The sequence below is a fragment of the Sorex araneus genome, chromosome 7 (genome assembly GCF_027595985.1).
Source record: "Sorex araneus isolate mSorAra2 chromosome 7, mSorAra2.pri, whole genome shotgun sequence".
NCBI lineage: Eukaryota > Metazoa > Chordata > Mammalia > Eulipotyphla > Soricidae > Sorex > Sorex araneus.
In genome coordinates, this window is record NC_073308.1 from 77,522,355 (window position 1) to 77,537,966 (window position 15,612).

Genomic DNA, 15,612 nt, shown 5'->3' on the forward strand with positions numbered 1-15,612 from the left:
TTTATTTTTTTCATTCTCTACTTTTGGAGAATGTAAAATAATATAGATAATATGAGTGAATAAGATAGAAGACTTTTAAAAAATACAAATACATTAGAAAAATGATTTTTCATTGCGATTAAATTTTTTCTAGCCACATCTATCCATGTCTAGGAACTCTTCCTGATGGGGGGCGGGTAATTAAGTTCCAGGGTTTGAATTTATGGCTTCTACTTATACTCTAACCCTCTAAACCATCTCCCTAGCCCACAACTTTTGAATTAGGAAGTTGAGTGTTGTTGAAAGAATATTTTTAAAAGAAGTAATTACTGGAGGCCAGAGAGATAATATAGCAGGCAAAGTGCTTTTCTTACATGCCACCAACCAGGGGTCAGTCCCAGCACCCACTATGGTCCCTCTGAGGCCGCCAGGACTGATCCCTGAGCACAGAGTCAGGAGTAAGCCCTGAGCACAATGGGCTGTGACTCAAAACAAAAAAACAAACTATAGTTTGTAAGTTATATTTTAACTTCATTTATGTAATGCTTTATCATTCAGAGTACAGGAAAATATATTAGTTTTTTTTTAAAAAAGATTTTTTTCTTTGGAGTCTTAATTTCTCATTAATATGATGTCAAAATACAAGATAGATTGAAAAATGGCAATACTATCCTGTGTCTATAACATTTATTTTGATGTCTATTAACTATAACAAAGTTTAATTGGCAACAAAGTTTCCATTTTGTTTTCCCTAGCTGGAGCTCTTTCAAGTTTCTAAGAAACCCACAGGCCCCTACAATGCTTGTGGAAATGCTTACTGGTACTGGGGCCAGAGAAAGACGAAAGTTAAAATCATGGTGAGCAGAGAAAGGAGGAATGAATACATATGGAAGATGATGTTATATTATCCCAGATTAAAAGACTCCTTGAGTCACATTTTAAATTCCTTTGAGGGAGTGGGGGAGCGGGCTGTACTACTCTTGGCTCTGTTTCACCCTTGGTGATTCTCAGGGGACCTTTTGTTGTGTTCAGGTTTGAACCAGGGTCAGCCGCATGCAGAGCAAGGGCCATAACCACTGTATGGTCTCTCCCTACCCTTTTCATTTTAAAGGAGGAAACAGAAATCAAGAGATATTAAAGGGTCATGCCTAATGTCACCTTGTTAACTTTGGCAATTTTGAGAGGGGGGTTAGAAATAATGACTCTCAACAGTTTAGGCTGACTTCTGAGATACACAGTCTGTAAAAGCTTTCCTCACATAAGTTGTTTTCCTGCTGTCTCTTCCTTCTTCCCCTTAAAGTTTACAGAATTCTGTTGTATCACTTCATTTAATCAGTTAGACTGGGTACTCTGGTTGGACAGAGTTTATTTTTCTTCTTTTTTTATGTCTTTATTATTTTGGTTTTGGGGTTACCCTAGAAGTTCTCAGAGGTACCAGGTGGTGCTGGGCACCGCACCCCATTTTCTTGGGTGTAAAGCATGCAGTCCAGTCTATTGGAGTGTTCTCTGAACCTGCTGTTTTGTTTTATTACTTACTTTTTTTTTTGGGGGGGGGGGGCGTTAGAAACTACATCCAGTGCTGCTCAGGGGTTACTCTGGCTCTGCACTCAGGAATTACTCCTAGTAGTACTTGGGGAACCTTATGGGTGCCAGGACTGCATCTGAGATTGCTGTGTGCAAGGTAAGTGCCCTCCCCACTGTACTATCTCTTCAGCCCCTGTTGATTTTGCTTTTACTTAGAGTCTCTTGCCCCTGCACCTGGCTGTCTTCACTGGGGCCACTCTGAGTGGGCTGGATTGAGTTTCTCTCCCCACCCTGAGCAGAGCCCCAGCAGCCGAAGACCTCCAGAACCCAGCGACAGCCATGCTCAAGGCCACTCTCCACACGTTCGGACGAGCCTCATGCATGAAGGAACCAGCAGAGGAACCCAGGTGTGGGGGACCCGGGGCTGAGACCTCCAAGCCTGCTCAGATCATGACTGGGCCTCCTCCACCCAGACTCAGACCCTTCCATTTTCCAGTAGCTTGGCAGCCACACCCACAAACTGACCCCCGGCATCGTGTAATCCCATCAACGGCCAAGATCTAGAGACTATAAAACAATGCTCCTGGACCTCTTATAGCCTAGTTCTCCCTCTCAGAAAACCTGGCAAAGTACTGAGAGCATCCTACCCGCACGCAGAGCCTGGAAAGCTCTCCGTGGTGTATTCAATATGCCAAATACAGTAACAATGATGGGTCTCATTCCCCTTAACCTGAAAGAGCTGCCAATGCGGCACTGCTGGGAAGAATGAGTAAAGAGAGGCTGGTAAAATCTCAGGGCTTGGAAAAATGGAGACATTACTGGTGCCAGCTCAAGCAAATTAATGATCAATGGGATGATAGTGATACAGTGATTTACTTTTTGGGGGGTTTGGAGACTACATCCAGTACTGTTTAGGTGTTACTCTGGCTCTGAATTCAGTAATTTCTCCTGGTAGTGCTTGGAGAACCTTATGGGTGCCAGGGATTGAATCTGAGTTTGCTGTGTGCAAGGTAAGTGCCCTCCCCACTGTACTATATCTCCAGGCCCTGTTGTTTTTGCTTTTACTTATTAATTTTATTATTACTGGTTTGGGGGTCATACCCAGTGATGCTCATGGGTTCCTCATGGCTCTGCACTCAGAAATTACTCCTGTACACTGGTGGTCAGGTACCCATAGGGGGTTCCAGGTATTGAACCCAGGTCAGTCACATGCAAGGAAAGCACCCTACCAGCTATACTATTGCTCTGGTGCCTGTTGCTTTATTTTTAATAGCTGTATCTTCAGTGCTCATCACAAGACCTGGGACATAATTTGTTAGATGAAGAAACAACTCAAATGAAGTGTGAGGTGGTATTAAGTATTGAGGCATTGATTGCCAGTGAGGTACCACCCACAGCACAGCAGGGGAATCACAGAACTCACTTTTAGCTTCTGAAGAAGACAGAGACTAAATCAACAGCACTGAAGAGAGTCTGTGGTATTCGTGGTGAAATGTTTAGGTGGAGAAAGATGGAGGAGAAATGAAAACCAATATTTTTACTTTTAGTCATTAAATAAGTCAGCACATCTAATTTTAACCATCACTCCACAGAAGGAAAAAATCAAATGATTGTTCAAGGTCATACATTGTAAGATAACAAAAGTAAAGCTCCTATCAACCCAGGGATGAGTCCTTTCTGGAATTCAAAACTTTTCGGAGGGGCTGGAGTGATAGCACAGCGGGTAGGGCGTTTGCCTTGCACGCGGCCGACCCGGGTTAGAATCCCAGCATCCCATATGGTCCCCCGAGCACCGCCAGGAGTAATTCCTGAGTGCACGAGCCAGGAGTGACCCCTGTGCATCGCTGGGTGTGACCCAAAAAAGCAAAAAAAAAAAAAAATCAAAACTTTTCGGACAATATTATGTTTTCCAAGGTTTCCTTTGAATTCTTTTTCATAGTTTCCCCATCAGTCTGAATATCAATGGTTTTCACAGAAACCCCACAACACAACGGAGCCACTTGTCCACTGAGAACATTCAGTGAGCAGCTAGCTAGTAGATACTGGACTCCCCTCAGCCCCCGCCCCTATCAACTGGGAATTTAGTAATAAAAAGAGAGATAGTTGTGCTTTTTGCAAGTGGGCTAAGTATCCATCTTTATGCTTAAAACCTTCCATCTATGGTACCAGAGAGATAGATAGTACAGTGAGTCAGGTGCCTGTCTTGCATGGAGCCAACCTGAGTTTGATCCCTGGCTTCCCTTATGGTCCCCTGAGCCCTCCAGGAGTGATTCTTGAGTGCAGATCCAGGAGTAATGATAGGTGTGGCCCAAAAACAAAAACCAAATCAAAATTCTGTCTGTGAGATTCTTGCGTCAATCTTTTAAAAATCTCTTTACCCAATACCTACATTCCAATCTCCTGCTAGGAAAGTTGCCTTAATTAAAATAAATAAATAAACACATAATGTTTTGAGCAAAAATTAAAAGTACAGCTAAAATGCCTCAGCACTCCACTTTTAGTTTCTAATGAGTCACATGTCTTCACAGGCTTCCCCACTGTTAACTCTGGCAAGGTTCTAGATGTGGATCTGGTCTCATTTACACACAATGTGAGGTGCCTGTGGGGTTTGCTGCTGCAGAATCTGCCTGAAGATGTGGTCCTGCCCACTCACTCTGTCAACCAACCTGTAGGCATCAAGACCTGAAAGTGTCTTGAATTAAGTCCGCATGGTGGTTCTGGAGTCTGGCAGTATTGAATATAGATGAATATGCCTTCCGGTGGAGAAGAATTTAGAGGATACAGGACTAGACTAGCTTTATATTGACAGGGTCTGCTAATGGATAGGCCACCCCAGAAGAAGATGAGTAGGTGAACGGCCAGTCAATGCTGAAAAGCTGGCCTCTGCCAGGCTCCATTGATTGGCTGGTAAAAGGAGTGAGCAGAGGGTCTAGAGGAAGCTGTTTCTGTTTGTATATTTTCTTTTGGGGACACAACTGACAGTGTTCAGGGCTTACTTTTGACTCTGTACTCAGGTATTACTTCTGGTGGTACTTGGGGGACCACATGATATGCTGGGGATCGAACTTTGGTCCACCACATGCACGGCAAGCACCCTACCAACTGTACTATAAGAAGACTGATTTAAAATAATTCAGTATAAATGAAACATTAGTTCATTGTTAAAATGTATAAAACCAATAGCAAACTAGGAACAAAACCCACTATTTTTGGTTTGTTTTGGCGCCACACTTGGTGATACTCAGAGTTTATTTGTGGTTCTGTTACTTGGGGACAATGTAGTTTGACAGGTATTAAACCCAGTTGGGCCCCCCAAAACCTTTCCTAAAATCCAGTAAAGAACAATTATGAGAACCACGAGTCAACACCATACTAAATAACAAAGTGATGAGAAGTTTGTCTTGTCTTTTTTTTTTTTACATTTTCACTTTTATTGATGGTTTTGACAATGAGGATTTCATGTGAAGTCAAGGCAGTTCATTTGCTATATAATAACATCTGCTTCTAAATAGGAGACATATACCATGGATAGCAAATGTTTTAATTTAGAAAATAATTCTGAATTCTTACTGTAAAACATATGACTAAAATAGGAAACATACTTATTTTTCATAACCTTCAGTGAAGCTTAAGTAACTCATACATTTCAGAATTGTCTTCTGGATGAAATGGAACAAGTCTTTGACACTGCAAGACAAGTAGTCATATAAACAAATCTCTGATTGATGATTTGAACAGCTTTCCAGAGGACACAATCATAATGGGTAGATAATTTATATGAGACAAGGTTAAATAATTCCTTTATAGTTCAATAACTTCCACAAATAAAAATACAAATCAAATGTAAACACCCCTGCAAAATAAAAAATGGTCACTCTTCCTTGACAATTTCTTTGCAGAGCATGCTCACAGACTTGTGGCACTGAGATTTAAAGATTTAATTTTGACGAGTTTGGACAGGCCAAGGTGAAAACTCTGACTTGGAGACTTAACAGACATTGCTGCCAGAGGTCAGCCCACATTGTTATTTCCAGATATGGCTGGTGGGACCCATTTTTGTCACTTGCTCACTCTCAGTGGGAGCACTGTGTTTGCAATGGTATTCCAGGGGCCTCTGAAGAAAGAGGCCCTGTTTTTGATCATGGCAGACATTCTTACTTGATAGCAGCTGGGGTACAGACTACCTATGGTGAAAGCTTTGGTGAAAGCATTGCATTTTGATATGGGCTTCTTTTCTTTTCAACTGGTATTTTTTACTTTTAGTTCTTTCTTTTTCACTTCTTTAGCTTTTTTTTTTTCTCACAGTAAAGCTTTCACCCTCATCTTCACAATCTCCAAAGTCAGAATCATCCTCAGACTCAAAGTCTGGCTCAGAGTCCTCAGATATATTACCATCACTGCCTTCCAGAAGCATCTTTCTCTGTTGATCCACAGCTTTAGATGGTGCTGTGCTTTTTCCTTCAACACCATGGAAATTATCTTCCTTAGTAATTTTATTCAGCTCTAAAAACCAGTGGTTACACTGCAATTAGAGATATGGGACGACTTTGTCATTATTTATATTCCACCATTACCAAGTTTTTTAATGCTTTTATCCTGAGACTCCTCCACATAAATGGTTACTGTTGAACATTCATTCATGGACAGAGCAAGGGCAATTTCCAAATCTCTCTTTAGAGCTTGTCATCCAGAGCCATCCTTTTAGTTTTATTATTTTTTTTTAATTTCCTATTGAGGCATGTCTTCTTTCTGGAGAGTTTCCAGTTTGGGGTTTTATTTCTCTTCTTTTACTTTTGTCCTGGGTTTCTTGTTTAAAGGGGCAGTAGCAACAACAAAGTCATCATCACTGTCAGAGTCATCAAACTGTGAATAATCGATTAACTTCTCATGTCTCTCAGGCTACACTGTGATCCCTTTCAAGACTGAACACTTGCAGGTCCCAAATCCTAGTTGGCAGTGTCCTTTCTTTTCTTTTAAAGGTGCTCCCGTAATTAATTTCCTAACATATTGCCCGTCCATGAAGCTCTATTGTTTCTTTAAATCTGAGTGTTCATCTATCTGGATAGTTTCTGTTTTGGGAGTTGGGGTACACTCTATGATGCTCAGGGATTCCTTCTGACTCTGCACTCAGGAATCACTCCTGGTGATGCTCCGGAGACCACATGGGATGTTGAGAATTGAACCTCAGTTGGCCATGTGCAAGGCAAGTATTCTTAATGATGTGTTCGTGTCTAGTTTTGATTAGGTGATATTGCAAGCTGAGTCATCATCTCCCTAGAAAATCAGCAAGACTGTAAGAATGAGATCACTGAGGTTTTGTCTTTTCTTTTCTTTTTGGGTCACACCCAGCGATAATCAGGGGTTACTCCTGGCTCTGCACTTAGGAATTACTTCTGGCAGTGCTTTGGAGACCAAATGGAACAACAGGGATTGAACCTGGGTCAGCCATATGCAAGGCAAACATCCTACCCACTGTACTATTGCTCTAGCCCCCACTGAGGTTTTGTCTTATCCTGTTATGCTGAGAATAGAAAGTGAGAAACACTGGAAAATGGAGTTCAGTCCAGGTGTGGGGAAAGAATAATCTAGGCTATAGGAAATGCTCTGCTCTCATTGGTCAAGGCAGAGAGGAGAAAAGTATGAGTGAATAGAAAAAGATACCCAGGCCAACTTCACATGCCAGGCCTGCAGAATATCCCTGAGGCTGCTGCCTTGGGTGCTGCAATTCAGAGAAACATTGGATGATGGAGCAAGGCTCCCATGGAGGAGAAAGGCAGGCTCAAAGGGAAGGTGGGGGCTGGGGGGACATGTGTGAGGGAGCTTCACGTATTTGCATGTTGCCTCCCTTTCCAGCAGATGGCCATCTCTGGTGATTCTCTTGGGGCTTGATTAAGCTTGTAGCTCCCATGAGAAAACAAATATGGAGTTCTGTATCAAGAATTACCATACTTTTTCATAAAACTTCTCTATTCCCCAAAGCAGGCTATATCTTTGTCTGTAGGGCCACAGGTGGACATCCTCCCACACATCTGAGGGTTCTGAAGGCAGGCCTAGCAGTCAAGGGGAATGGCTCTTTTCATGTGGGATCATGACACCACACGGTCCCCCTAATTCCCCCTCCTCCAAAAATACCAGACTGGTTTGCAGAAGGTAAAAAATGTGATAACGTAAGTTCAGAAATCATCCACATAGACTGATGATTCACACTTAGTTGGGAGAACAGGATTTAAACCCTAATCTAAGAAATGGGGAGGGCTCCATTAGGCCAGGAAAAAAGGTGAGTGCTTCGCGTGATTAGGAGAGGATGAGCTCTAGTTTACCGGCTAGTAAGGCTGGTTTGCTCAGAGGACATATCTCTGGATATGCCATACATCTGGAGAGTGCTCTCGATAACTTCATTCTAGGTAGTTAAGAGCATGCAACAATTTCCATTTGTGAAGGGCAAGATTTTCTCTCTAGTGTCAGGACCCTCCATTGATAGAGCTTCAAATGAAGTGCAAACCATGGTGGGTCTCCTCTGAGTTCCTTCAGGACATCCTTTAAAAAAATTATTGATTTTGGGTCATGCCCAGAGGTGCTCTGGGTTGTTTCAGAGGGTAAGGGGGATTGAAGCATGTGCTCCGCCCTGTAAGTGATCTCATCCTAAAATATTTTTCTGCTCCGAGCTGCCGTCCTCTAGCCTTGTAACCCCTGCCCTGGTGCCTCCAACTCCTCAGCGGTCCCAGCAGGGCGTGTTCTGTCTTTGCTTTCCTCTCTCATCCTCCCTTCCCTCCCTTTCTACTTCTCCCACCTCTTTCGTACTCACAGACATTTCAGATGGATTACCCGGAATATCTTTAAATTAGGTCACAGTTAATTTCTAAGCTGGTTTTGAGGGTAGAAACTTTTTCCAGGGTGAAATTTTGGAATATCCTTCACAGGTCACCAAGGAACTATACGTACATGTCCAGGAAGCAACCGCTGCAAGTTAAAAAGCGACGCTGCACAAAGTTAAAAATAAATTTGAGAAACGACCGTAAAAGGGCCTCCCCTTTTCTAAATCCTAGTCAAAAGGCCCCCTCCTAGGCGTCAGTGACTGTCTCCCAAAAGGTTCCCAGACGGGAGAGGCCACTGTTCCGCGGCCACGCAGGGGAGGAAATGGTTCCAGTTCCCCTAATCCGAGAGCAGGGCAGGTTCCTCACGATTACGAGGCTGACACGGCCTCACCCTCTTTTTGGGCGGTGCCCCGCGGCCCCGCAGTACTCGCCGCCTGGGCACCCCCCGGCCTTGCGCTTGCAGGGACCCCGCACAAGCGCAGACGGACGGTGCCACACCCGGGTGGCCGGGTCGGCGCGCGCAGGCGCAGCCAGCACAACACACTTGTGCCGGCTGGGGCCTCCGAGCGTCCGTACCCGGGTTGCCGGCCCCGGCGCAGGCGCGGGGCGGGGCGGGGCGGGGCCCCTGCCGCTCAGGTCCGGCCGGGGGCGGTTCCGCTGCTCGCCGCTGGCTGGGCGCGGCTGAGTGGACTTGCGTGCATCTCCGCTGCGCGCGAGAGAGCGGTCGCGCCGCGTTTCATCCTGCCTTGCGCCGCGTCCACCTCGAAGGTGCGGACCCTTGGTCCCTCGGCAGTGAGCGCTCCCAGGACTCGTGGCCCCTTGGGACCGGCTCCCCGGGTGGACGCCGCGGGACGGGTTCCCCGGGAGGGGGTCCCTGGGAAGGGTTCCCCGGACGGGCTCTCCAGGGCGGGCTCTGCGGGACGGGCTCCTCGGTAGGGGTACCCGGGGCGGGCTCTGCGGGACGGGCTCCTCGGTAGGGGTACCTGGTGCGGGCTCCGCGGGACGGGCTCCCCGGGAGGGGTCCCACGGGGCGGGCTCCGCGGGACGGGCTCCCCGGGAGGGGTTCCACGGGGCGGGCTCCACGGGACCAGTTCCCCGGGGCGGGCTCCCGGAGGGCTCCCCTGCACGGGTTCTCCGAGAGGGGCTCCCCGGGACCGGGCGGCGCCGGTCTGGCGCCCCAGCAGCTGTTTCTCTTTCCTTGCAGCCGCACCCCCTGCCAGCACCAAGCCGTCGCCATGGCCCAGGTAAACCTTGCGAGCTGCGTCTGCAGTTGGGCTGAAAGCTGGGAAAGTCCAGGGTAGCGGGAGTCTGCTTTGGGACGTGTCCTCCGCCCTCTCCTTTGCGCGTGGCCCTGCTGCCCGCTGCAGACGTGGCGGTGGGCGCGTCCCGGCGGGGCCGCTGGCGGGGGCTGTGCCCCGGGACCCAGAATCGCTAAAATTAGAAGCGGAGCCTGTACTGCTCCTCCGGTCCCGTGAGCGGATGCCGAGTTTTGCTTGGGTGTTTGGAATTTCCTTTTTCTCCAGATTTCTGTGTTGGATTCGCTGGGTGGGCCTTGTGGGTTCCGAGGAGCCAGCGCGGCAGTTTCCATTTGCTCCGCCCGGTTTTCCGAAAGGAACTGTGCACCGTAGGCGCTGATTTCTTTTTCCGGAAGATTAGGCAGGAAAACTGCTTTTGTAAAGAGGTGAACTCGTAGAACGAGTTCTGATTTGAATTCGAGTTGGGGGTTTTTCAGAATTGACTGTCAAGATTGCCCCCCTCCTTTCTTAACATTTAGTGAGGAAAGAGAAAGTCTTTTAATTTACATGCAATCTATGAAAATTAACTGTATTATGTAATCTGTTGCGAACAAAGTTAGTGCTTGACTCCACCCCAGAATTAAGTTTACTCATTTCGTCACTCTGGCTTGCTACAGTCGATATCATTTAAAAAAAAAATAAGTGTTCTAACTAAACAGTAACCTTCATTTATTGGTTCATGTTGCAAAAATATCAAATTAATCTGTTTTCTCAAAGAGCCAGCTCTTGGTTTCATTGATCTTTTGGGTTGTTCAGATTGACATGTCAAAATTTAAAAGATTTCATGGTCTTTTCTAAAAGAAAATGGGAGGATTAAGATAAGTTATGACTTTATTAAATTCATACAGTGCTTCTATTCTTTGTTTCCTTTTGCATTAAGAAATACTGCAGTAAATTAGTTCTCATATGACTCCACTGCAAACTTCGGTTTAGGCTCTTTCTCAGATAAAGAATTGTTTTATGTGGAATTAACTTCTTTCCTAAGAATTATTTTTTCTATCTTGATATGCCAGTGTGGTGATGTAAATGATGATTGAATAAGCATCAAAGAATACTTCCCTTTATTCTTCCTCATTTTGCTGCATCTCAAATCTCTTCACTCAGTGAAGTCTGAAGTTTTCAATCAGTTGCTTTTAATTAACCCAGGATAGCATAAATGACCACACTTTCCCAGTTGTTGATGTTAATAATTTCAAAGAATGAGTATAGTAAAAGCACTTTCTAATAGGAGCCAGAGGGATACTACAACAGGCTGCCTGCTTTGCATGTGGCTGACATAGGTTTGATCTCCAGCACCCTGTTTGGTCCACTTGGTCTTCCCAGGTCCGATCTCCAGCACCCCATATTGTTTCCCCCACCCCAAGCCCTGCCAGGAGTGATCCCTGAGTGCATAACCAGAAGTAAGCCCTGAGAAACACTAGGTGTGGCCCCCAAACAAGTAAGTTCTTATCTATATACAAAGCCTGGAGAATAGTACTTATTTTTTAATATGTGAAGTTCTCTAGCAGTATTACAGGATTATTTTCAATAAAAAGTACAGTTAGGGTCAGAGAGATAATAATACAGTAGGGGTAAGGAGCTTCCCTTGCATGTAGCTGACTTTGGTTTGATTTCTAGCACCACATGTTGCTCTCTGTGGACCTGCATGAGTGACCCTTGAGTGCATAACTTGTAGTACCCCCTGAGCATTGCTCAGTGTACTCTGAACTCCCCTTTCCAGAATTCCCCAACTACAGCTCAGGGATCATGCAAGGCAAGGCAGCTACAGCTCGAGGAACTTTAGGCAGTGTCAGGGATCATGCAAGGCAAGTGCCCTACCTGCTGTGCTACCCCTGTGCCCAGTAAGTTAAGATTCTTATACTTTAGAATAAGTTCCCTGTTCAGCTGCAGTGAAAACCCTCACAGAAAGAACTGGATAACCCCCAAAAGTTGATAGTTAATAAAGCCCTTGCGTCTGTTTAATTCTTAAGACCTTGTACAGGTCTTTTTAAAATTAAAAAAAAATTTAATTGAATCACTGTGAGATAGAGCCTTACAAAACTGTTTATGATCAGATTTCAGTCATACATTGTTCCAACACTCATCCCTCTACCAGAGTACATTTCCCAGCACCAGTGTCCCAGTTACCCTCCCATTCCCCACCCCCCATCCTCCTCTATAGCAGGCACTCTCTCTCTCTCTCTCTCTCTCTCTCTCTCTCTCTCTCTCTCTCTCTCTCTCTCTCTCTCTCTCTCTCTCTCTCCCCCTCCCTCCCTCCCTCCCCCCTTTTGTTTGGGCATTGTGGTTTGCAGTGCAGATACTGATATGTACAGTACAGATACCAGGAACATCCCCTACCTACTTTCAACACTCAGTTCTTGTCCAGCATGATCATTCCCAGCTATCATTGTTATATGGGTCTCTTTTCCATCCTACCGACTCTCCGCCCTTCACACTCCTGTGGTTGATTCCAACCATTGGCCAGTCCTCCTTGCCCCTGTTTTCCTTGGTCATGGGTATTTGTCTTCTATATACCTTGGACTGGAGCGATAGCACAGCAGGTAGGGCATTTGCCTTGCACACGGCGACCCAGGTTTGATTCCTCCATCCCTCTCGGAGAGCCCAGCAAGCTACTGAGAGTATCCCACCCACACGCAGAGCCTGGCAAGCTACCTGTGGAATATTCAATATGCCAAAAACAGTAACAACAAGTCTCACACTGGAGACATTACTGGTACCCGCTCAAGCAAACCGATGAACAATGGGACGACAATGTGACAGTGCTACAGTGCTACTATATACCTTGCACAGTTCTTGAATGACAAGCAAGAGTACAAGAAAATTTCATTCTGCCCCATAACATTTTTTCTCATGAAGATTTCAAAAGACAGATTGGTGAAGACTAGGAGGGAGACAAATTCCTCTGTTTTCTGGGACCCTCACCCAGCAGTGCTAGAGGAGGGGAGCATCCGTGCCTGGGGCTAAACCCGGCCGCCCTATGCAAAGCAAGAAGCAAGAACATGATTTCTTATCTTATTTCTATGGTTCCAGTCAGTTCTTACTCTCATGATTTTTTTTTTTTCCTTGAGATCTCTGGGTTTTTCAAGTTCAAGGATACTTTGTGGCCACTGATGTCTTGGAAAACATTTTACATCATTGTAAAAACAAGGCCAAAATTGTTGTTACGACATAAATTTAGGCTAAAGAGATAGTGAGTGCTTTCCCTTTGGTTAGATTCCTGGCACTCACAGTCCCCCAAGTACGGAGGTAGGAGTCGACTTTGAGTACCACTGGGTTTGCCAGCAAAAAAAGAGACAGGATTTTAGATCTTAAAATATTTTTTCCTAAGCTGCCCATAATAGCCTGCTCACTTTCCTTCTTTCCGTTTTGTGCCACACCTGGCGGTGCTCAGGGATTACTCCTGACTCTACTCTTAGGAATCACACTTGGTGGCCCAGCGACTATATGGGATTCTGGGGATTGAACCGGGAAGGCTGAGTGCAATGCAAGCACCTTCTCCCCTGTACTATTATTATTCCAGCCCCTGCTCACTCTCTTGCTTCCTTGCTTGTTTTCTTCTTTCTTTTCTCAGTAGGAAATTTAGATTGGGAGCACTTAAATTTTTTCATGAGTTTAATCACTAATTTGCAAGTATTTCAATTTAATAGTGAATAACCAAGTGGTATACATTTGTATCACTTATCTAAAGGCCAAAGTTCACTGCCAGGATAAGACAGAACAAGAGGAAAGACTCAGTCTACTTAAATGATTTCAGTTAACCCTTATATCTTATTTTTTGAGCGTCATCAGGGCAATACTTGCCTGCTTGTCCAGTAGCTACCAGTGATCCTGCAGGTACCATATGATGCTATGGATTGAGCCCTATCCCCCTGCGTGTAAATTGTGTGCCTAACCCATTGAGCTATTTCTCTGGCCTAAGGCTTAGATACCCACCCAAATTTGAAGGTTTTGGCTTTCAAGATTTCCTTAGCAATAACTTATACCTGAGGACACATTAAATTTTTTTCCCTTTTCTTGCCCCCCATCCTCAATATTCTCCCCCCGACATTTGAGTTGTTTAAGCATACAATTTTACTATGGTTATTGGATCAGAAAGTAACATTTTCTGTTATGTTAAATTTGGGTACAAACTAGTTCATGATGTTTACTAAGAATGGCCAAAAGGCTTCTGACAATTGCCTGATTTTGTAGTAAATTATTTTTTAATTCATTTTTGTTTTTGGTGTTTAGGCTACATCCAGTGGTGCTCAGGGGTTACTACTGGCTCTGCACTCAGGGATCACTCCTGGTGGGGCTCAGGAAACCATATGGGATGCTGGGTATTGAACCCAGGTCAACCATGTGCAGGGCAAGTGCCTTACTTGCTGTAATATCTCTCTGGTCCCTTGAGTGGGAATTCTTTCTTTTTTATTTTCCACACCCAGTGATAATAAGGGGTTACTCCTGATTCTTTGCTCTGGAATTACTTCTGATAGTGCTTGGGGAACCATGTGGGATGTCGAGGATTGAACCTGGGATGGCCATGTGCAAAGTAAATGCCCTACTCATTGTACTATCATTCCTGTCCCTTTAGTGGGATTTATTAAGTAGAGTCCTTATTTTTTCTTTGTCTTATTGCTTAACTTGCTCATAAAGATTTTTCATTCCTCTACTTATCTAGAGTCAGAATATTTCATAGGTACTCAGACTTAAAAAATTATTTAAATATTTAAAGAACAGAGCTATAGTACAGTGGGTATATGCATGTGGCCTCCCCAGATCTGATCCCTGGGACCCCATATGGTTCCCCAAGCACCACCAGAAGTGATCTCTGAGCAGAGTAAGGTACATCCCAAACACCATTTCCCCCACCCTCAAAAAATTTTTAAGTACATTTTTCTGTATTTAGAAAAATCAGGAACTGTCTCCATTCTATAGATTAGTGATCCATTTAATAGACTTGAATTGAATTCAGTTTTAGGCTCTCTTGTCTTTGATTTTTATTGTTGTTGTTTTTGGGTTCCACCCACTGATGCTGGGGTGTATTCTCACCTCAGTGCTGGAATCAATCCTAATGATATTAGGGCAACATAAGAAGATCATAGGGATCTCACTGGGGCTTCTTCATGAAAAGCATGTGCTGTTTGACTTTGTTTTTTTGGGCCCCACCCAGAAGTGCTCAGGGGCTACTCCTGACAATGTTGGAGAACCATAGTCAGTGCTTGGGACCAAACTGGGATTCTCCATATGTAAGATGTGTACCTTAATGTCTGTACGTGTACTCTCTTCTGCCTCCCATTACTTTTAGGTGGGGTGGTCACACTTGGCTATGTGCAGGGCTTACTCCTGTGTTTAGGGGTCACTCTGGTGGGGCTCAGGGAACATATGGGATGTCGGGGATGAATCCAGGTCAACCATATTCCCAACCTTACTCCTGGCTCTGGACACAGGAATTACTCCTGGCGATGCTCAGCATACCAAATGGGATGCCAAGGATTGAACCTAGGTCAGTTGCATGCAAGGCAAGCACCCAACCCACTGTACTATCTCTGGCCTTTAAGAATCTCTCTTAAAGAGCTCTTTACCCCCTTGAACTGACTCAAAACATCACCAGCTTTTGTGGACACACTTGGTATTAAGAAGTCAAAGGTAGTGGGATAATTAGGTAAGATGGGAAGAAGCAGATGGTAAGAAGTATGAAAGGGAAGAAAGTTAGGCAAACTCAGCACTAGTTACAGTTCAATGGATGGTCACTTTCTCCTTTGGGAATGATTGTAGCAAGGGGTAAAGGTCAGGCTTGAGGTCTTACCTCTGACCCTGGAGTATGCTTGCATCCTCAGTCCTCTGAGCAGTCCTAGCTTTCACCCTGAACTTGAATTTACTTTGCAGCTCAGATAATAATCATGTCAAACTGACTTTGTCTTGCTCCTTATGTCTTGCTCCATTTTTTTTTTCCCTCGGTGCTGGTATTTCCCTTTCATTTTATTCCACATGACTAGTGATCATGAGACCTGTTATTC

The 15,612-nt window shown here is 44.8% G+C and overlaps 1 protein-coding gene and 1 pseudogene across 1 annotated transcript in view; one reads left to right on the plus strand and one right to left on the minus strand.

Annotated features, from left to right (window-relative positions):
- The window catches only part of LOC101557241 (RAD51-associated protein 1-like), a 36,548-nt pseudogene extending 26,993 nt beyond the window's left edge, over nt 1-9,555 (minus strand).
- Nucleotides 8,897-15,612, plus strand: part of ANXA5 (annexin A5) — a 34,235-nt gene continuing 27,519 nt past the window's right edge. Inside the window, exons 1-2 of the mRNA XM_055144586.1 lie at nt 8,897-9,086; nt 9,523-9,562. Of these exons, the coding sequence (XP_055000561.1) occupies nt 9,554-9,562 (9 nt within the window). The 5' untranslated portion in view covers nt 8,897-9,086; nt 9,523-9,553. The remainder of the gene's footprint in view (nt 9,087-9,522; nt 9,563-15,612) is intronic.